Raw genomic sequence first — 21746 nt, 5'->3', positions numbered from 1 at the left:
AGGGTGGCAAAAAAAAGCCACTCCTGTAAGGCCACATGCAGTCACAACTGAGCTTTGCCAAAACACACCTTGAAGATTCTGAGGCCACATGGAAAAAGGTATTCTGGTCAGATGAGACCAAAATTGAATTATTTGGCCTCAAAACCAAACGATATGTCTAGCGGAAATCCAAAACGGATCACCATCCAAATACCACCATTAATCCAGTAAAGCATGGAGGTGTGAATATCCTGTTATGGGGATGTTTCTCTGCAGCAGGGACTGGAGCATTTGTTAGAATAGAAAAATGGAAAAGGAAATAGGATGGTGCAAAATACAAAATCAAATTATTGAGGAAAATCTGCTGCCCTCTGCCAGAAGGTTGTCAATGGGAAGAAGGTATACCTTCCAACCTGACAATGACCCAAAGCACATGGCATAAATGACCACACAGAAAAAGGTGACTGTGCTTGGCATGGCCTAGTCAGAGCCCAGACTTAACCCCATTGAAAATCGGTGGAATATAGTTCCATAGGATTGACTTGAAGACTGCAGTCCACAAATGGTCATCGTCAAATTGAACTGAACTTGAGCAGTTATGCAAAGACGAGTGGGCAGATATTGCAAGGTCCTAGATGTGCAAAGTTAGTGGAAACATATCCCAACAGACTTGAGCAAATGTGGTTCAACTAAATACTAACACAAGGAGGTGATCCTTTTTCCAACGTTTTTTTTCCTGACATGTTGGTGTTATCTTTCACTTGGATGGATTGGCCATTGTGGTCACATGGTACCGGCAGCGAGCCGGTACACTAATTGGTCATTGGCCGTGGACACAGCTGGTGACAGATTGTGCAGCCCGCAAGTGGCGCTTCCTGACAGGAGGTCATATTTCATCCAGTCAAGATTGGAAAGCCACCCCCTGGCCGTCGTCCTGCTATAAGCCAGGCAGGCAGGTGTTAAGCAAACTTAAAGCCCCCCCCCCAAAAAAAATCTATATATTGCAGCATGCCAGCCCTTCGATGTGGTGGCTGCATTTGCTTTCACGTTTTTAGTCTAGGTAGATTTTCAGCAAGTACAGAAAATTTTATTTTTGCCAGAAATGCAGTGTCCTTGTCACTTCCTGTGAGTTGAGCATACTGCTCCTTCTCTCTGAGTAGTAGTTGTGTAAACAACTAGTTTCATCAATCCACCATGTAATGGGGATGAACATCTTAGCAGATCCCATAGATACAATGGAGAAATAATTGTAGACATGAAGGAACAGGGAGTATATAATTTTCAGGGTTAACGGATGCAAAGAAAGGACAGATAAGCTGCAATCTTAGATTTAGGTTTTGGGTATAGCTATGCTTTTAAATGATTTGTGTACATATTCGCTCCTTGCCACATGCCAAAAGCAACATTTTAGTAATGGGCAATGGTTTCTCATTAAAGATGCAGTATTGTATTTGTGAAAAAGAGGGGTGTACTGCGCTAATTTGATAAATGGTAAAGCGACAACTAAAAATGTTATACAACACTAATAATAATGGTCAAAGGAAGAGCTGCGCTGTTGTAGGCTAACATGTGACACTAGTGACCATGAAGTGCTAGATAAATATCAATTGAATATCAATAGCAAATATAAAAAAATACAATCAAGCCGGCCGGCTCTTCGATTCAGCAGCCCAGATCTTCCGGGTCTGGCCCACAATGCAGTGACGTCAGAACGTCGTTCCTCCCAACGTCCCTCTAGTGACGAAACGTTGGGAGGATTGATTGTTTTTTATATGCCTTTATCTCGCGTTTCTTCAATGTGGTGCATCCTGAATTGCTACATTGTTTGAGACATCTTCTATGCAATATTGAACCACATTGAGGGATTTATGCTACCAATAGAGACCCCAGGCTGGGATATCAACCATATGCGCATATTAATCTCCTATAATTAGAGATCGCATCCATCTGGTAAGCGTTATTGTTATTGTTTGATGGAGGCACTATCCTGTCAGCACTTTTTCCTGGTCTATTGGATTTGTTGAACACTGGGGATATTTAAGTTTATATGGACACTCTGCATTAATATTTTTTATTATATTCGCTTTTTTTTTTACCTTGACGCTTTGTTAATGGTATTCCTAAGGATTATTTTGGTTTGTTCACACGGACTGGTATTTATTCACCTAATAATTTTCAGGTTTCTACTACTAGGAATTGACCCCTTCTTGTTATCTTATTGAGGTCTCAGACCTATTTACAGATATCCTTTTTTTTTTTCACTCAGTCAGTGTTATATAATTTTAATTGATATTTATCTAGCACTTCATTGTCACTAGAGTCACATTTTAGCCTACAGCAGCGCAGCTCTTCCTTTGACCAGTATTGTATTTGTGCAACCAGCTTTGTGTGCCTTTGTTAATTCACAAGTTCTTTTACACTTGTAATAGACTTTTCCAAAGTGGATATTAATCTAAATGTGACCTTCAAATTATTGTTTATTCACTAGCATTGCCCGCACTGTACAGAAACATCAGAGGTTGCTCAGTGTTGTGGAGAGCATGGACAATGGCAAGCCTATTCGTGAGTCACGTGACTGCGATGTTCCTCTTGTGGTTCGCCACTTTTATCACCATGCTGGTTGGGCACAGCTCAGGGACACCGAAATGAATGGATGGAAACCTTTGGGTAAGTAAAAACTTTATTGGTAGATTTTAGTACATTTTTAATTCTGAATCTGTATATAACATGTACATTTTATATTTTATCTATAGGTGTTGTTGCTGCTATTGTTCCCTGGAATTTTCCTCTGATGCTACTCACCTGGAAAATATGTCCTGCTTTAGCTATGGGTGAGTTTGCTAAATGAATGCCAGTGTTTCAAACTACTGATCGCAATTTACACTAGACCTGAGTGGCAGTCGCGTTTATTTGAATTTTATTTATTTCTTTTACCTAAATGTTCCCTATTTTTTATGCTTTCCCTGCTGTATATTTAATTATGATATATTTTTTATATATATACTGTATGTACACTGCTCAAAAATTTAAAGGAATACTTTTGAATCAGAACTCCTGGGATATTGATCTGGTCAGTTAGGTAGCAGAGGGGGTTGTTAATCAGTTTCAGCTGCTTTGCTGTTAATTGAAATTAACAACAGGTGCACTAGATGGGCAACAATGAGACGACCCCCAAAACAGGAATGGTTTTTCAGTTGGAGGTGTCTGATTTTTCCCCTCCTCCATCTTTTCTGACTTTTTTCACTAGTTTTGCATTTGGCTATGGTCAGTGTCAATACTGGTAGCACAAGGTGATACTTGGACCCTATAAAGGTTGCACAGGCAGTCTAACTCCTCCAGGATGGCACATCAATACGTGTCTGTGATGTTTGTGATCGATCACTGTAACCTTTGCCCCTTTTTCTCCTGATGCATGATGGGGGGGGAGCTGTACCAGGAAGTCGGGACGGGGTGTGTGTGTGTGTGTGTGTGTAACAGACACACGAGGCTGGAGAGGGATTACATCTGTTAAGAACAGAATCTGTTTGGATCAAGACTCCTCCATGTAAGAATGCCATAATGTTTCTGAGTAATAAGCCTCGCTCTGGTTAAGAAGTACATCGGCCTGTGTGTGTAACTTGCTGAGCAGATACTGGCAGCATTGCCAGCAACACCGGAGAGACACAGAGCGGCAAGGGGACATAACAGTGGCGACGAGGATTGTGGATTTTAGCACACATGGCCTTCATAGGGTTTATCCAACCATTTGATCCTGCGGCTGAGTCATGGAGCTCTTGGGTGGAGAGGCTGGAACAGTATATGGAAGCAAATAATGTGACTGTTGAAAAGAAAGTTGCAGTTTTTCTCACTGCATTGGGTCAAGCTGCATATGGAACTCTCAGAGACCTAATTTCTCCAGACAAGCCGGCCTCTAAGCCCCTGCCTGAGTTAATTCAGACGTTACATACACACTACAACCCGAAGCCATTAGAAATCGCAGAGCGGTTTAAATTCTACAGTAGGAAGCAGCGGGCTGGGGAGGATATAAAGACATATATCATTGCTTTACGTAAACTAGCTGCCACTTGTCAGTTTGGAGACTACCTGCAGACGGCTCTCCAGGACATGTTCGTCATGGGACTCTGCGACCCAGCCATACAGAAACGTTTACTCACAGAACCCGACTTGACTCTGGCGAAAGCCACTGATCTTGCTACGGTCATGGTGTTGGCAACTCGGGACGCCATCCTACTGAAGGCACCACCTGAACCTCCTGCAAGCCAGGGTGAGGAAATCTTCCACACTGCTATCACGCCTCACTCAAGACGGCCGTTCCCTGCCACTCAGCTTAAACCTCGCCTCCCTACTTCTTCGGTCTCTGGAACCCCGACTTGCTACCGTTGTAACACTACTCACAGTGCGCCTGCTTGCATATTCAAGGATGTAGTTTGTTTTCGCTGTGGAAAGACTGGTCATATTGGGCGTGTTTTCCGCAGCTCTCGCTCCCCGAACACTACCAAAAAAGATAGATGTATACAGACTTTCCGTGTAGATATGGACAATAACGGTTTCAGCTCTGATGAGGAGACCTGTGTCCAGCATGTTGGACTGTTTTGAGTAGCTGGGAGCACTCCTGCGATTACAGTGGATGTCACACTCAATGGCGATCCTGTCTCCATGGATCTTGATACGGGGGCAGCTGTGTCTGTCATTTCATGGGCTGATTTAAAGGCATCGGGTCTGTCCCTCCCGCTCAGACCTACAAAGCTCACACTACAAACCTACAGCAAGGAACTACTACAGCCCTTGGGTTATGTACAACCCCTTGTTACATTAGGCACCCGCAGTCAAAGTCTACGCCTTTATGTTGTGAGGAAAGGGGGTCCTCCGCTATATGGAAGAGACTGGATCAAAGCCCTGGGCATGCCTCCTTTTGCCATTGCCCAATGTACATTGCTTTCTGAAGTAGACCATTGGGTGGAATCCCTGAAGTCACGTTTTAAACGTTTTTAAGGACTCTTTGGGCACAGTAAAGGGAAAGATGGCCCACCTCCTCTTGAAGCTGGGTGCTACACCTCGTTTTTGTAAGGCAAGGTCAGTACCCTTTGCCTTGCAGAAGAAAGTGGAAGCAGAGCTGGACCACCTATTGGCTGAAAAGATCATAACGAAAGTTGATAGAAGTGAATGGGCATCGCCAATTGTGCCTGTCAAGAAAAAGAATGGAGACATTAGGATTTGTGGTGATTTCAGGGTAGCCCTGTACAAACAACTTCTTGTGGATCAATACCCATTGCCTCGACTTGAGGATTTATTTGGCTCACTGGCTGGGGCAAAAGTTTACAAAAATAGACTTAAAGCAGGCTTACCTGCAACTGCAAGTACACCCGGATTCACATCATCTGTTGACCATTAACACCCATAAAGGTTTATTCCAGTATAACCGCATGGTTTTTGGCATAGCCCCAGCTCCAGCCATCTGGCAGCGGCTCATGGATGAGGTCCTGGCAGGAATACCTTTCACCCAATGTCTACTGGATGACATGCTCATCACTGGTCCCACTGATGAAGAACACAGAATGTTGAAGCGGTGCTAGAGAGACTCCAAAAGTATGGTTTACGTGTTAATCTTTCAAAATGCAAATTTCTCAAGTCTCAACTGGAATTTTGTGCCCACACGGTGGACCGACATGGGTTGCACACTACTGAAGAAAAGGTTAAAGCCCTTACCCATGCCCCTACTCCCCAGAATGTCACCCACCTCAGGTCCTACCTTGGCCTCCTAAATTACTGCCACCGTTTCTTGCCGAACCTGGCACACCAGCTCTACCCGTTACATCGCTTACTGGATGCAAGAGCTAAATGGATATGGACAGAAAAATGTGAAGAAGCTTTTCGGTTTTCTAAAGACCTCATTCTGTCTTTTCGAGTTCTGGTCCATTATGATTTAAAGAAACCCGTCATCTTGGCTTGTGACGCCTCACCTTATGGACTGGGTGCTGTGCTTTCCCATGTCATGCCGGATGGCACGGAGCGCCCCATTTCTTTTGCCTCCAGGTCTTTAACCTCCGTGGAACAAAACTACTCCCAGATAGACAAGAAAGCTTTGGCCATTGTATGGGCCACAAAAAAATTTCATGCGTACATCTATGATCGGGAGTTCACACTTATCACTGACCACAAACCTCTGTTGTCAATACTGAACCCTCAGAAGGGGATTTCTACAACGACCGCATCTCGCTTACAAAGGTACGCTTTTTTTTTAGGAGCTTATACTTATTCTATCAGATACCGCTCCCATGATACCCATGGCAATGCAGATGCATTTTCCAGATTGCCACTTGGAGTCCACCCACCAAGAGACATACGTGTAGTGGAAGTACACAGGCCACGATCTTGCCTGTCCACCTCCCTGATTGCCAGACATACAGCCACAGATCCTTTCCTGTCTCAGATATTCTCTTATGTTCAGACTGGATGGACAGAGAGAGTTCCAAGTGAATTTCGTCCGTACTTTGCCAGAAAATGTGAGCTTGTGACAAATGTTAGTTGCCTACAATGGGGCAATAGAGTGATTGTAACCCAGTATTTGCAATCGACCATGCTGCATGAAGGCCATCCTGGTGTGGTGCGCATGAAGCAGCGAGCCCGGAGCTATGTTTCGTGGCCACAAATGAATACAGCGATTGAAGATTATGTTGCTCAATGCCCTGGGTGCTGTCAAGCCCAGCGACCCCCAAAAGAGAGGTCAAGACTCCATCTTGATTTTGCTGGCCCCATCCAGGATAAAATGTATTTGATTGTGGTAGATGCGCATTCCAAATGGCCGGAAGTTTTTCAAATGCCTTCTATTACCTCGGCTGCTACCATTCTAGTCTTAAAGAAGCTCTTTGCTCAATATGGCTTGCCGACAGCCATAGTCTCCAATAATGGCACTCAATTTACATTGCATGAGTTTCAATCCTTCCTTGGTGGCTTGGGCATCCACCACTACAAAACAGCTCCTTATCATCCAGCTTCGAATGGGCTGGCGGAACGATTTGTGCATACGTTTAAGAAGCACTTACTGTCCACTCTGGACCAGTTTGGACTGTCAGGGGAGAAGCTGCTGGAATTCTTGATCATGTACCGTAACACGCTACTACTGAGCTGTCACAAGCTTTTCTTATGTTTGGCAGGCATCTCCGCACCAAACTTGATTTAATTCGTCCGCAGGAACCGTCACCAACACCTCCTTTGCCAGGCCGTCTGGGATTCCGTGCCGGTGATCTTTTATGGTCTCGGAATTAGAGTTTTGCCCTCTTGGCTTCCTGGCGTTATTGATGGAACTCTTGGTAGAAGAACGTACCTTGTTCGCCTGGAGAAAGGCATTTATGTTCGACACCTTTCGCAATTGAGGAAGCGCATTTGCCGGCCACTAGTGACGAACCCGACCCCTCTTGCTAACCACCCACCAGAGTCTACTCTGAACTCTGCTGGTGACATATGGCATGGTGTCTGGCATGATCCCACAAGTTTACAACCAAACCCTGAAATGGTTGGTGACCATATTCCTGAGGAGCCCAGTCATGTGCCTGGAGTTACAGAGACTGATTTGTCTGTGGGACACCCACTGACATCTTCAGAACCTTTGACCGACTCTATTCCTCCTGGTGCTGTGCCATTTCGTAAGTCTACCCGTCAAAGACGTCAAACGCCTCGTTGGCAAATCGCTGAAATTTTACGGGACACATTGGAGATCAGGACACCGAGACAAAGGGCTCATGAAGTGCTGCGAGGAATCACAGAACTGAGTTGCAGATACTGCTTGCTGAACTGATTTTGCTTGCCTCGTTATGTTATGTGTTCAACATTTTGTTCTCTTATGTTTTTTTATTTTTTTGGGAAAGAAAAGAGGTGTGATGTTTGTGATAGATCACTGTAACCTTTGCCCCTTTTTCTCCTGATGCATGATGAGGGGGGGGGGAGGAGCTGTACCAGGAAGTCGGGACAGTGTGTGTGGGGAAACTGGAAGCAGACACCCGAGGCTGGAGAGAGATTACATCTGTTAAAAACAGAAGCTGTTTGGATCAAGACTCCTCCATGTAAGAATGCCTTAATGTTTCTGAGTAATAAACCTCGCTCTGAAGTACATTGGCCTGTGTGTGTAACTTGCTGAGCAGATACTGGCAGCATTGCCAGCAACACCGGAGAGACACAGAGCGGCAAGGGGACATAACAGTGTCATTGCCAGAAGGTTTGCCGTGTCTCCCAGCACAGTTTCAAGAGCATGGAGGAGATTCCAGGAGACAGGCAGTTACTCTAGGAGAGCTGGACAGAGCCGTAGAAGGTCTTTACCCATCAGCAGGACTGGTATCTGCTCCTTTGTGCAAGGAGGAACAGGGTGAGCACTGCCAGAGCCCTACAAAAGGACCTCCAGCAGACAACTGGTATGAATGTCTCTGACCAAACAATCAGAAACAGACTTCATGGGGGTGGCCTGAGGGCCCGACGTCCTCTAGTGTGCTCTGTGCTCACTGCCGGACACTGTGGAGCTCGATTGGCATTTTCCATTGAACACCAGAATTGACAGGTCCGCCACTGGTGCCCCATGCTTCTCAAAGATGAGAGCAGGTTCACCCTGAGCACATGTGACAGACGTGAAAGGGTCTGGAGAAGTCGCAAAGAACTTTATGCTTCCTGTAACATCATTCAGCATGACCGGTTTGGTGGTGGGTCAGTGATGGTCTGGGGTGGCATATCCATGGAGGAACGCACAGACCCCTACAGGCAACACAATGGCATCCTGACTGCCATTAGGGATCGGGATTAAATCCTTGGACCCATTGTCGGACCCCACGCTGGTGCAGTGGGTCCTGGGTTTCTCCTGGTGCACGACAATGCCCGGCCTTATGTAGCGAGAGCATGCAGCCAGTTCATGGAGGATGAAGAAATTGATACCACTGAATGGCCCCCACGCTCACCTGACCTAAATCCAAAAGAACACCTCTGGGACATTATGTTTCGGTCCATCCGGTGCTGCCAGGTTGCACCTCAGTCTGTTCAGGAGCTCAGTGATGCTCTGGTCCAGATCTGGGAGGAAATACCCCAGGACACCATCCGTCGTCTCATTAGGAGCATGCCCTGATGTCAGGCATGCATACAAGCACTGAGGACCATTTTGAGTTGTTGCAATGAAATACAGCTACAGCAGGGGAAAAAATTCCTTCCTGATCCCCGAGAGGCAATCGGATTTTCCCTGGATCAACTTTACCTATAAATGTTAGTACACAGTTATATTATGTACATTTAGGAAAGTATCCAGGCCTTTTTAAAGCAATCTACTGAGCTGACCAGAATCACCTCTGGAGGGAGTTTATTCCACATTTTCACAGCTCTTACTGTGAAGAAACCTTTCCGTATTTGAAGATGATGAAATCATTTTTTTCTCTAGATGTAAAGAGTGCCCCCTTGTCCTCTGTGATGAACTTTTAAAGTGAATAACTCAACACCAAGTTCACTATTTGGACCCCTTATATATTTGTACATGTTGATCATATCCCCCCTTATTCTCCTCTTCTCCAGAGAGAATACATTTAGTTCCTCTAATCTTTCCTCATAGCTGAGCTCCTCCATGTCTTATCAGTTTGGTTGGCCTTCTCTGCACTTTCTCCAGTTACCCGATGTTCTTTTTCTGAACTGGGGCCCAAAACTGAACTGCATATTTGCAGTCTTACTAAAGATTTGTACAAGGGCAAGGGCAATATGATGTCTATCTCTATCGCCTCTCTACATTTACAGTTGATGTCCTCTGCAAAGTCAGAAATGTTACGTTTAATCCCAGACACTATATCATTTATAAAGATATTAAAAAGTAAGGGTCCCAGCACTGAACCTTGGAGTACACCACTGATTAACCTTAGACCATTCAGAGTAAGAATCATTAACCACAACTCTTTGAATTCTGTTTTTTAGCCAGTTTTCTATCCATTTACAAACTGATATATCCAATCCTGTAGACTTTACCTTGCTCATTAGCCGGGTGTGGGGAACTGTGTCAAACACTTTTGCAAAATCCAGGTATATCACGTCCACTGCCACGCCTCTGTCCAAGGTTTTACTTGCCTCTTCATAAAAAGAAATTAGGTTTGTCTGACAACTTCTGTCTTTCATGAATCCATGCTGTCTGTTGCTTAAAATAGTTTTTTTCCAGCAGGAACTCATCTGCGTGGTCTTTTATTAAACGCTCCAGTATCTTCCCAACTATAGAAGTTAAACGAACAGGTCTATAGTTACTTGGTAAAGACTTTGTTCCCTTTTTAAATATGGGCCCCACGTTTGCCCCAATCCAGTGGTCATCTATTCCATTTCAGTCATTAACGAGTCCCTACAAATTGGAAACCATGGCATTGAAATGACAGAGCTCAATTCTTTTAGGATCCGTGGGTGGATGCCATCAGGCCCAGGTGCTTTATTCACCTTTATTCTGTCTAAATATTTCTGGACCATATCACTTTTGAGCCATTGTGTATCATTTGGGGCTTTGTCACTCCCACCCCCATTATGGACATGAGCTCCCCCATGCTCCAATGTATACACAGAGAGTCAATTCTTTGTAGAACCAACTTTCGCTGCAATTACAGCTGCAAGTCTTTTTGGGGATGTCTCTACCAGCTTTGCACATCTAGAGCATATTTTTTTTTTCCCCTTTTGTGCCTTGTAAAATATTTCAAGCTCTGTCCGATTTGATAGAGAGCACCTGTGAACAGCAATTTTCAAGTCTTGCCACAGATTCTCAATTGGATTTAGGTCTGGACTTTGACTGGGCCATTCTAACACATGAATATGCTTTGATCTAAACCATTCCATTGTAGCTGTGGTTGTCCTACTGCAAGGTAAACCTCTGCCCCTGTCAAGTATTTTGCAGACTAACAGGTTTTCTTCTAAGATTGCCCTGTATTTGGCTCCATCCATCTTCCCTTCAACTGACCAGCCTTCCTTGTCCCTGCTGAAGAAAAGCATCCCCACAGCATGCTGCCACCACCATGTTTCACAATGGGGATAGTGTGTTTAGGGTGATGTGCAGTGTTAGTTTTCCACTACATGCATTTTTGCTTTTAGGCCAAATAGTTCAATTTTTGGTCTCATCTGACCAGAGCACCTTCTTCCACATGTTTGCTGTGTCCCCCACATGGCTTCTTGCAAACTGCAAATGGCTTTTTTCTTGTCATTCTTCCATAAAGGCCAGATTTGTGGAGTGTACGACTAATAGTTTTCCTGTGGACAGATTCTCCCACCTGAGCTGTTACCATGGGGCCTCTTGGATGCTTCTCTGAATTGAATGCTCTCCTTGCCCGGCCTGTCCGTTTAGGTGGATGGCCATGTCTTGGTAGGTTTACAGTTGTGCCATACTATTTACAATTTTTTAATTTTTAGATGATGGATTGAATAATGCTCCGTGTGATGTTCAAAGTTTTTTTTTATTTTTATTTTTATAACCTAACCCTGCTTTAAAGAGGAAGTAAACACTCTCTTTAAAAAAAATAAAAAAAAAACTCTGCAAGACAAAGGCATAATGAGCTAGTATGCATAGCATTACTAGCAGCGGTCCTCGGACACCTCCTCTGTCGCCGCCATGATACCTGGAGTGACTTGCAGTTATCGTTGCTCCGGCGCTGTGACTGGCCTGGAGCATGCACGCGGGAGCTGCCCTTAACGGCATGCTCAGTGCGTGCCGGTGTCTACGGCTGTCTTTCTTGGAAATATCTCCTTAACTGTGTAGGTTTAGGAGATATTTCTTGCACCTACAGGTAAGCCTTAATCTAGGCTTGCCTGTAGCTCAAAGTGGTCTGTAAGGGTTTACAATCACTTTAAACTTCTCCACAACTTTATTCCTGACCTGTCTGGTGTGTTCCTTGGCCTTCATGATTCTGTTTATTCACTAAGGTTCTCTAAAACACCTCTGAGGGCTTCACAGAACAGCTGTATTTATACAGGTGGGCTCTATTTACTAATTGGGTGCCTTTTTTTAAGGCAATCGGTTCCACTAGATTTTAGTTTGGGGTATTGGAGTAAAGGGGGCTGAATACAAATGCACGCCACACTTTTCAGATATTTATTTGTAAACAATTTTGAAATACATCTTTCATTTTCCTTCCACTTCTAAATGATGTGCCACTTTGTGTTGGTCTATCACATAAAATCCCAAAAAATACATTTACGTTTTTGGTTGTAACATGACAAAATGTGGAAAATTTCAAGGGATATGAATACTTTTTCAAGGCACTGTATTACCTTGCGAGCTGCTATGTAGTAGTGTTAAACCCAAAATACCAAAAAGAATATTGTGAAATGTGTTGGGTGAAAAAAGAGAAAAAAAAAAAAGCTGCCCACACCCTTTGCATTTTCATAAATGTGCATAGTTACAATAACTATAAAAATATGGTTCCATTTCTTTGATCAAAAAAGCTTTTCACACAAGTAAAACAAGCAAAAGCCATAAAAACACTAATGTCCGGACATCACCCTCTGTGTTAACCAGGAAGAGAAAATCTCCTAACACGATCTCCACTTTCTAAACTGTATATAAATGTGAAGACAGCAGATATACATATAAAACCTATGTAGGGAGATTTTGTTCATCTCTGTGTATCATCTGAGGCTGTTCACTTCACTGGGTGTATGGGGGGTTTACATCCACTTTAAACTTCTCAATGCCACATAAACACCTCTGCTCTTCACATACATTCAGTAGTAATATATCACGGTCTCTTTTTAAAACCATCCACCATCACCAGTTGTGCTCTTACCTGGAGCCCATGACCAAACGATTCTCTTGTGAGGTCAAAGGGTGCTTGTGTCCCTCTTATGTGGACAGTATATTATCCCAAATGATTGGATCGTAGAGCGATGGCTCTTTGATGGACTTTCCTCCTTTCTCCTCCGCTCAGCAACATAAAGCAAAACTAGTGCTTTATCCTTAAAATACTTTATTCACTACCGCCAACATGATAAAAACACACTCGCTTGATTCTGGTGCTCTAAACCACACCAGGTATAGCCAGCATTAAATTACATGCACAATCAGTATCTTAATGCGACAATTTGCCAATCTTGTGCACACTGCAGGTGTCGTGATGTAAATCGGCCCCTCCCCTCCTGCCTGAAAGCTCCTTTTTTCAGTTGAAATGATAAAATATTGTTTGTGTTGCTGTTTTTGAGATAGTTTCAGCCAATATCTTTTATGTTTCATTCTAGGTAATACTGTAGTATTAAAGCCTGCAACATATACACGTTTGACAGCTCTTCTCCTGGCAGAGATTTGTGCTGAAGCGGGACTTCCACCTGGAGTCTTCAATGTGGTCACCGGTAATGGTGCCTTTGGTGAAAAGCTGGCTGTCCATCCAGATGTGGATAAAGTAGCATTTACAGGCTCTACAGAGGTAATAGAAAAGAGAGACAGAATATTATGTAAATTTTAGTAACTCATAGATGCATTTTTATTGTAGCGTCATCCGTGAAAGAGTCAATCTGATTGCTGTAGGTAACAGCGAATTGTTTGCCTTATTAACCACTTCAATACAGGGCTTTTATACACCCTTCCTTCCCAGACCAATTTTTAGCTTTCAGCGCTCTCACACTTTGAATGAAGAAAAATCAGTCATGCTACACTGTACCCTAACCCAATTTTTTTTTTCTCACAAACAGAGCTTTCTTTTGGTGGTTTTTAATCACTGCTGTTTTTTTTTTTTTTTTTAGTAGCTTTCAGAGTTTGTTAAAAAAAAAAAAAAAAACGAAACCATGTATTTTCTAAAAGCCAATGAACAGTAGAATACAAATAAGATGCTACTGATTTTTAGGGCACAATAATAGTAGCACAAATATTTATCAAAACAATATTTGAGCTAAAAATACAATAAAATAATTAGCAGATAAAAACCGCACATTTTACAAAATTCCTACTAAATATAGAAGCTAACCTGTATTTAGGTTAATAAATAGCCACTATTTGTAAATTTTAGATTACACCTTTCTGCGAAATGGTGAAAATCCAAATCTAGAGGATTTTCATTATCCCCTTACAGCTTTCAGAGTTTGTTAAAGATATACCATATGTTTTCTGAAAGTGCATGACCTGTAGAATAAAAGGAAGGTGCTACTGATTTTAAAGCCCTGCGATATTTGCGCAAGTGTTTATCAAAGCAATTTATTTTCAAAATCATTTTTAGCAGATATAAACACAGCAAAATTTCTACTAAATAGAAAAGTTTAATCTGTAATGAGTTAATAATAAAGATTTGTGTTTTTTTTTTTTTTTTTTTTTTTTTTTTTAAATTGCGCCATTTTACAAAATGGTCAAAACTGAACGTACGCAAAAATGTAAATAACTAACTACATTTCTCTAGAGTTTATTAAAGCCCCCCCCCCAAACCATATATTTTCTAAAAGCATAGGACCAGTAGAATAAAAAGAAGGTGCTACTGATTTTTAAGGCCCCATGATATTTGCACAATAGTTTACCACAGCAATATTTTCGCTAAAAATACATTAAAATCATATTTTTTTTTTTTGAGAAAAAGCGAAAGTCTGATGTACACAAACTGAAGGTAAACAAAACTGTAAATAAAAACAATTTACTCTAAAAAAACGGAGGTTACCATTTTTCACTTACAGATTTCAGAATTTAAAAAGATCCCTCAGACTAGACATTTTCTGAGAAAGCACATGACCTGTAGAATAAAAAGTGCTACTGATTTTTTTTTTTTTTGGGCCCCCGCAATAATTGCGCAAATGTTCATATCGCTGTTTTCACTAAAAATACACTAAAATTATTTAATAAAGCACATCAACTCAACATAACTTACACAATTCCTGCTAAATTACAACTAAAGCATGGTTCACATGTGGCATATTAAAGTGTACGTCCATGGAGGGCCATGTTTACCCACACAGGGATACATAGGTGTTCCATGCATCTCCGTACAGGCAGTCACATTTATGTCACTTGGGGTGCAATAGCTGCACAGGTATAGCTGCTGTTCCCAATCTGACATCCGTGTGGGTACATGACACCAAACAGTGTGAGCGTAAGGGACATGCATGCAGACCTACATGGGTGTAAAATTGGGAGCAATGGCTCTGTTTGTGCAGTTGCTACATCCCAATTTACATTCATGGGATGGCCTGCATAGAGATGCATGGAACACCTGTGCATCCCTGTAAATGCCCTGTGTGAACAAGGCCTTAGGCCCCTTTCACACAAGCAGACCGATTGGGTCTGCCTGTCTGTTTGTTTTTTTCAGGTGGGCCCAATCAGACCACCCATTGTTCTCTATGGAGAGACTGATGTAAATGGACATGTGTCTGTTTAGACCTGCCTGCATCTGATCCAGTCCGCTAAAAACAGACAGATGAGGATCCCATTCCCCATCCATCTAGCAGATTGGATGGTATAGTATAGAAATGGACAGGCGGTCCGTTTCCATCCGACTGCCCCATAGAGAACAGCGGGCTGTGTCATCTGTTTCACGTGAACCTGTCATTTGCCTGCTTAGCGGGGATCAGCAAACAGATCCCCCAATGAGCAGGCTGATCTGTTTGACAAAGTCCGCTCCATATGAAAGGGGTCTTACCAGGACAGAAGCGGCCGATTCATTAGGGCTGCGCACTGGACTAATTTTTTTCACATGATTGGAGCATGAGGCTCTAATTGGCTTTAAAAAGGTTGCACAACAACCCACTTGTGACAATGGCGAATTAATATTGTCTTTCGGCTTCTCCTCCCAGCCAATTAGGACAGGAGGCAGATTGGGTTGAGAAGAAGCTGAAGAGGCCGTGGAGAGACTGAGCACGGGCGGACCTATTATATATAATATAATATAATTACTAGGGATGTACCGATACTAGTACTTGTACTCATGGGGAAATGCTCCGATGCTTCATCAGATACCTGGGCAGTCAGGTATCGGGTGGGGGGGGGGGAGTTACAAGTCTTCTCAGTGCTGTCTTCTCGTCCCCCGTGCTGTCTTCTCGTCCCCCGTGCTGTCTTCTCGTCCCCCTCCGTGCTGTGCTCCCCCCCCCCCCGAGCCGTCTTCTCTCCCCCCCCCGAGCCGTCTTCTCTCCCCCCCCGAGCCATCTTCTCTCCCCCCCCGAGCCATCTTCTCCCCCCCCCGAGCCATCTTCTCCCCCTCCGTGCTGTGCTCTCCCCCGTGCCATCTTCTCTCCCCCCCCCCCCGTGCCGTCTTCTGTCCAAATCCGTGCTGTGCTCCACCCGTGCCGTCTTCTCTCCCACCCCCGTGCCATCTTCTGTCCAAATCCGTGCTGTGCTCCCCCCCCCCCCCCCCGTGCCATCTTCTCCATCTTCTCGCCCCCTTCCCTCCCCCCGTGCCATCTTCTGTCCAGCTCCGTGCTGTGCTCCCCCCGAGCCGTCTTCTCCCCCCCTCAGTGCCACTCTCCCCCCTCAATTTGTCAGGAAGGAGAGCTGAGGTAGGAGATGTTAAATCCGGCTCCTACCTTTTCCGAATGGACAGAGTCAGTGATCACTGACTGTCCATTCACATAACTGAGCATCGTAACCTGTGATTACGATGCTTCAGTTTATGAATGGAGAGTCCATTCATTTCAGCTGAGGCTGCAGAGAAAGGGACTGGGGAATCTGTCCCTTTCTCTGTCTTAAAGGGGAGATGTCAGGGGTCTGTTAAAACCAACGATATCTCACCAAAGCCCCCCCAACAGGGCTGATTAAAAAAAAAATAAAAAAAAATTGCAATAAATAATTTAAAAAATAAAATGTAAATAATAATAAAAAAAAACACACTGACAATCCACTACAACCCCCCCTAAAAAAAAAAGTAAAAAAAAGAATTTGTAAAAAAAAAAATACTGTCACATGACATTAAAAACAAGTATCGGTATTCGGTGAGTACTTGAAAAAAAGTGTCGGTACTTGTACTCGGTCTCAAAAAAGTGGTATCGGGGCATATAATACCGTATTTGCCGGTGTATAAGATGACCCCCTAATTTTACATATTTTTAAGATTTTTTGCCTGTACTTACTGTATAAGACAACCCCCCTTCCGACGCTTCATATTTCTTCCTTCTGGAGCCATATTCTTCTTCCTTCTTGCTGGAGCTGGATGCGATGCATTCTATTAATGAATACAAAGCCTGCCTGGATTGGCAGAGGCTGTAACATCATCAGCCCACGCCTCTCTGACTCTCAAAGCCAATCTGAGCAGGCTATTGTATGTATCCTGCTCGGATTGGCAGAGGTTGTTACTCCAATCCAAGCAGGCTCTGTATTTGAATACATCTTTTACCGGGATTGGCTAAGCGGCCAAAGCTACATACAGTATTACCACACATCCAGCAGGCATCCGAGCGCAGCTGACCTGGCGTATAAGACGACCCCTGCTTTTTGGACAGTTTTTTTAAGTGTAAAGGGTAGTCTTATACGCCAGCAAATATATATTGTAATCTGTTTTTTCGAAGGGGGGAGGGGGTTCCCCCCCCAATATCATTTTTTTTTTTTTTTAGACAGTTCCTTTCTCTGCGGCAATATTCAATGCTTCTAGGAAGTCTGTCCACCAGGTTTAGGGGTGTGTCTAAAGACAAGCAAGGTACATAAAGGCATGGATGAGCGAGTTTGGGGTGGAGGGATTTGACTGGCCAGCACAGAGTCCTGACCTCAGCCTAATAGAACACCTGTATTCTCATAACGTTACAGTAATGTGTAACGTTACTGTAACGTTATGAGGTTATATAGCATTTGTTATACACAAATGAATGGATGTTTTCTTTGGTGTATTGTCTAAACATTTGTGTAGTTGGACTTCTGTATCCCTGTGATAAAGAGTACAGAGTCCTTCTATCTCTTTTCTCTGTCTCAATAATGAGACATCAAGGGTCTGTTTGGACCCCCAACAGGCCCTTTAAATATATGGTTCTAAAAAAATATGACTAAAAATAACACTACTGACCATGTCCACTGTCTTATTGATGCTGGCCACGGCTTCACTGACCAACACAGTCCACTTCCAAGGTAGACTACGTTTTTTAATATATATATATATATACATTTTTCTTTATCGTACATCACGGGACACAGAGCAGCATAGCCATTACATATGGGTTATATAGTGTACCTTCAGGTGATGGACACTGGCACTCTCCGACAGGAAGTTCCCTCCCTATATAACCCCCACCCATAGTGGGAGTACCTCAGTTTTTTCGCCAGTGTCTTAGGTGTTGGTGCACGTTGAGGCTGTGCCTGTAGTAGTCCTTGGGACCAGGGCCAGCTGACCGGATCCGTCCAAGGTGCTTCATAGCCAAAGTGGACGGTACCCGGGCCCCAATTCGTGGATGGGGTTTTGCCTATAATGCCTCTCCTTGGAGGGCTGGACCCTGGGTTCCAGGTCTGGTTTCTATACCTAGAGAATACCTGTTGCCAGTGGTGCTGTATAGGTCCAGGTGTGTGGTGTTCTTTTAAGACCCCGGTCCCTGAAGGTCTATGACCATACCCACGGTGAAGGGGGAAGATTGGGCCTCTTGCAGAGCAATACCCTGCGGCGTGGAAAGGTAAGCAGGGGGCCTACGGAACTTGGTTTGTCAGTAGGCTTCCTACAGGGGATTCTTGGGCAGCCTATTTATGCCTCGGTGCATGGGCAAAGGAGAACCACAAAGTTTCAAACGGGATGGCTCAAAGCACCCAGGTATCGTTTCCCCTGGCTGGGCTAGTAGGCTGCTGCTGCTTCTGTCACAAGGAGGGCCTTTTTGGGCAGGGTGTTCCACAGAGAGGGAACCATACCATTAGGGAGACAGTTGAAAGCTTCCTTTTACCTGCGTCTGCTGCTCTAGCGTTTCAGGAGTCATGGGATTCCATTCCTGATGCTCCTCTCCACATGGCTTCCTGCTTCCCCTGGCGGCGTCTGGCGCGTGCGTTGCTTGTGGGTGCGCGCGCTTGCGCGCGCGGCGACGCCGCGGGGAGGGGGCGGGTGACGCCGGACGGCTCCTCCTCCCTGCACGCAGGGAGGATAAATCCTGGAGGGCTATTCAGTCTGTGAAGGCTGTGGAGGGACACGGAGCAGCGATGCTGGCTACAGCATAGGAAGGTTTGACAGAGCTTTCTGGCACAGTGACACCCGGTGGCAGTTGTTGGAAGTACACCTTACTAAAAGAGCCTCTGGCTTAAAGTTTGCATTCAAAGCCTGTGTACTAAGCAGCGCCTTGAACACTTAGGGGTGCTCACCTAGCCCAGCATTAGGGGGTCAATTCCAGACTGGTAGTTGAAGCCCTTGGGGCTCAGTATTGATTTTCCCTTTTTATAGGTTATGGGAGGTTTGGAGTTCCTCTAACATTACCCTACCCTATTGTTTCACATTTACTTGATTATATGTGTATTTCCTCCAGCTATTACAGTCAGTTGTATACTAGCGGAGTGCCTCAGAATTTGTATATTATGGCTCCTAAGGGTGCAGGTAGCGCTAAAAACGCTAAGACCGTTAAAAAACCAAAGGGTTCTCCATCAGGCTCTGAGGCTATCCAAAATCCAGCGGCCCCTACCGCTCCGGAATGCCCGGAGGTTGTTGTCCTAGGTGAGCCATCAGGGTTGCTAGGTGCTACGGCTGGCCCTACTCAACCAGCTCCTTCCTATGTGACGGAAGAGATGTTAGCCTCCACCTTGGGTGGATTGGAAAGGAGGATGGCCGCTCTAATTACGGCATCTTTGTCAGGGAAGAAGCGGGTTAGATCCCCGTCTCCCAGGTCTGAGTCTCTGGAGGAGGATATCCTCTCCGCTGACGAATTGGAAGATCTAGGAGACCAGACTCAGGATCACCTTGACCATTTAGGTTCTGAGGATTCTACAATAGAGGAACCTTTTTCAGCTTCTCACGCAGAAAGACTGTGGGTTCAGTCCCTAACGGATATGGTGCGGTTGGCTTTTAAGATACCTGTGCCTCAGCCTCTGGCCTCCGGGGTATCCTCATTGGGCTCCCTGAAAGCGCCCCAAGCCAATTTGGTATTCCCGGTAAATCCTTTGTTTAAAAGACCTGATATTTCAGGACTGGGCTAAGCCGGACAGGATTTTTCTGCCTCCCAAAAGGTTCGCAGTCATGTACCCCTTAGAGGAAGAGTTTTCGAAGAAATGGGCTGTCCCTACTGTGGACGCGGCCATCTCATGCGTCAATAAGTCTTTAACGTGTCCAGTAGACAATATCCACATGTTTAAAGACCCTGTGGATAAAAGGCTTGAGACCTTATTGAAGGCATCCTTTGCCACAGCGGGGGCAGTGGTCCAGCCGGCTGTAGCCGCCATTGGCGTCTGCCAGGCTTTAAAGGACCAAGCTAAGCAGGCCCTAAAGGACCTCCCAGCCCAACAAGCTCAAGAGCTGGCTGACCTACCTAGGCCCTTATGTTTCGCGGTAGACGCAATCAAGGATTCGATCCAACAGGCTTCTCGCTTATCCCTATTTCTGGTTCTGGTTCATATGAGGAGATTGCTTTGGTTGAAAAACTGGTCTGCAGAAACCCCCTGCAAGAAACTCCTGTAACGGTCACCACCGTTTACGACCTTCCATCCCATCCACGACAACAGCTCATCTGACACACAGACAGACCAGCAGGCATCCCATTTTCCCAGAATCAAGACGAGACACGCAGCTCTGTACTTGTTCCAAATGTAATGATACTTTAATGATTTCTCTCAGTCTTTTTATATAGTACAACAGGTCACAGAATTTACAGGAACAATCAAACTGCCCCCCCCCAATCACACACTAAGGCTAATTACTAAACATTCCTCAATTACTAACAACAAAAGCCTTCACCCACTCCGTCTCGGCATACCGCTTGACACCTCTGAGCATCAATAGATTGTAGACAGGGTTATCACACATAAGCAGTCTCTAGTATGCATAATTAGAGTTCTGGGAGCAGACCTGGATTAACACCTGTCCGTTACAACACCTTTACACAAGGACAATGGAATGTCCTCCAAGCCCTGATGCAATTAGCATGTCACTAGACTAATCATAGAAATGAGTCATAGAATATTGACTGGTTGGGGTCACAATTAACCAACATCTTGTAGTCTCTCAAGAGCCTGCAATATGAACTGTCCGTGATGTCAAATCTCATGTAATCCATGAATTACGATTCACTTGCCACTCCATGCCCAAAGGGCACAGAGTGGACTCAGACCCAAGAGTTATCAGTGACGCTGACACAGGAGTATCCTCCATCCTCACAAAGTCTTTGGGTGTCACGGGTCATTCCGTTACATCTCTCCCCTTTCGGTGGGAGACTGACACAGGAGGAGACCCCGAACGGGTTGACTCCGAAGTCAGTCAGTAGATCTAGTCCTCCAATGCTGGTATCCATACCGTACCCCAAATAAATTGCTCCAAACAGAGCATTATTCACCCAGCCAACCTCTGTCTCTCTCAGAGAATCTGCCTGCCGCTGGGGAGAGGCCTGGACTGGCCCTTCTCCCTGGAGTCCTTTCAGCCGCTGGAGAGAAGACAGGGTGACTGGGCTCAGTTCCTCCTGCTGCTGGGGATCTGGGCCAACTGGCCACCATCCCTGGGGTATACCAGTGGAGACTGAAGTCCCATCCACTGGTCCAGGAACTCCCTCTCCTGCTAGGTGAGAGCAGAGACTTGTGGCACTCTGCTCCGTTGCCAGCCCTTCTGCTGGGTCGCTTTGAGGGGAGACCACAGTCCCATCCCCCGATGTCAGCTCAAGCTGCAGTTGTGTGCAGCAGCCAGTATCATCCTGCCCTGCTGCCAGGGATTCAGCTGGGGGTAAATGCTTTA

The 21746-nt window shown here is 44.8% G+C and overlaps 1 protein-coding gene across 1 annotated transcript in view; it reads left to right on the top strand.

Annotated features, from left to right (window-relative positions):
* Positions 1–21746, top strand: part of ALDH16A1 (aldehyde dehydrogenase 16 family member A1) — a 214936-nt gene that overhangs the window by 35476 nt on the left and 157714 nt on the right. The window contains exons 4-6 of the mRNA XM_040327630.1: positions 2468–2646; positions 2733–2810; positions 13192–13376. Of these exons, the coding sequence (XP_040183564.1) occupies positions 2468–2646; positions 2733–2810; positions 13192–13376 (442 nt within the window). The remainder of the gene's footprint in view (positions 1–2467; positions 2647–2732; positions 2811–13191; positions 13377–21746) is intronic.

Source organism: Rana temporaria, chromosome 10 (genome assembly GCF_905171775.1).
Source record: "Rana temporaria chromosome 10, aRanTem1.1, whole genome shotgun sequence".
Lineage (NCBI taxonomy): Eukaryota > Metazoa > Chordata > Amphibia > Anura > Ranidae > Rana > Rana temporaria.
Note: the sequence above shows the minus strand (reverse complement) of the source record. Positions and strands in the feature narration are given on the sequence as shown.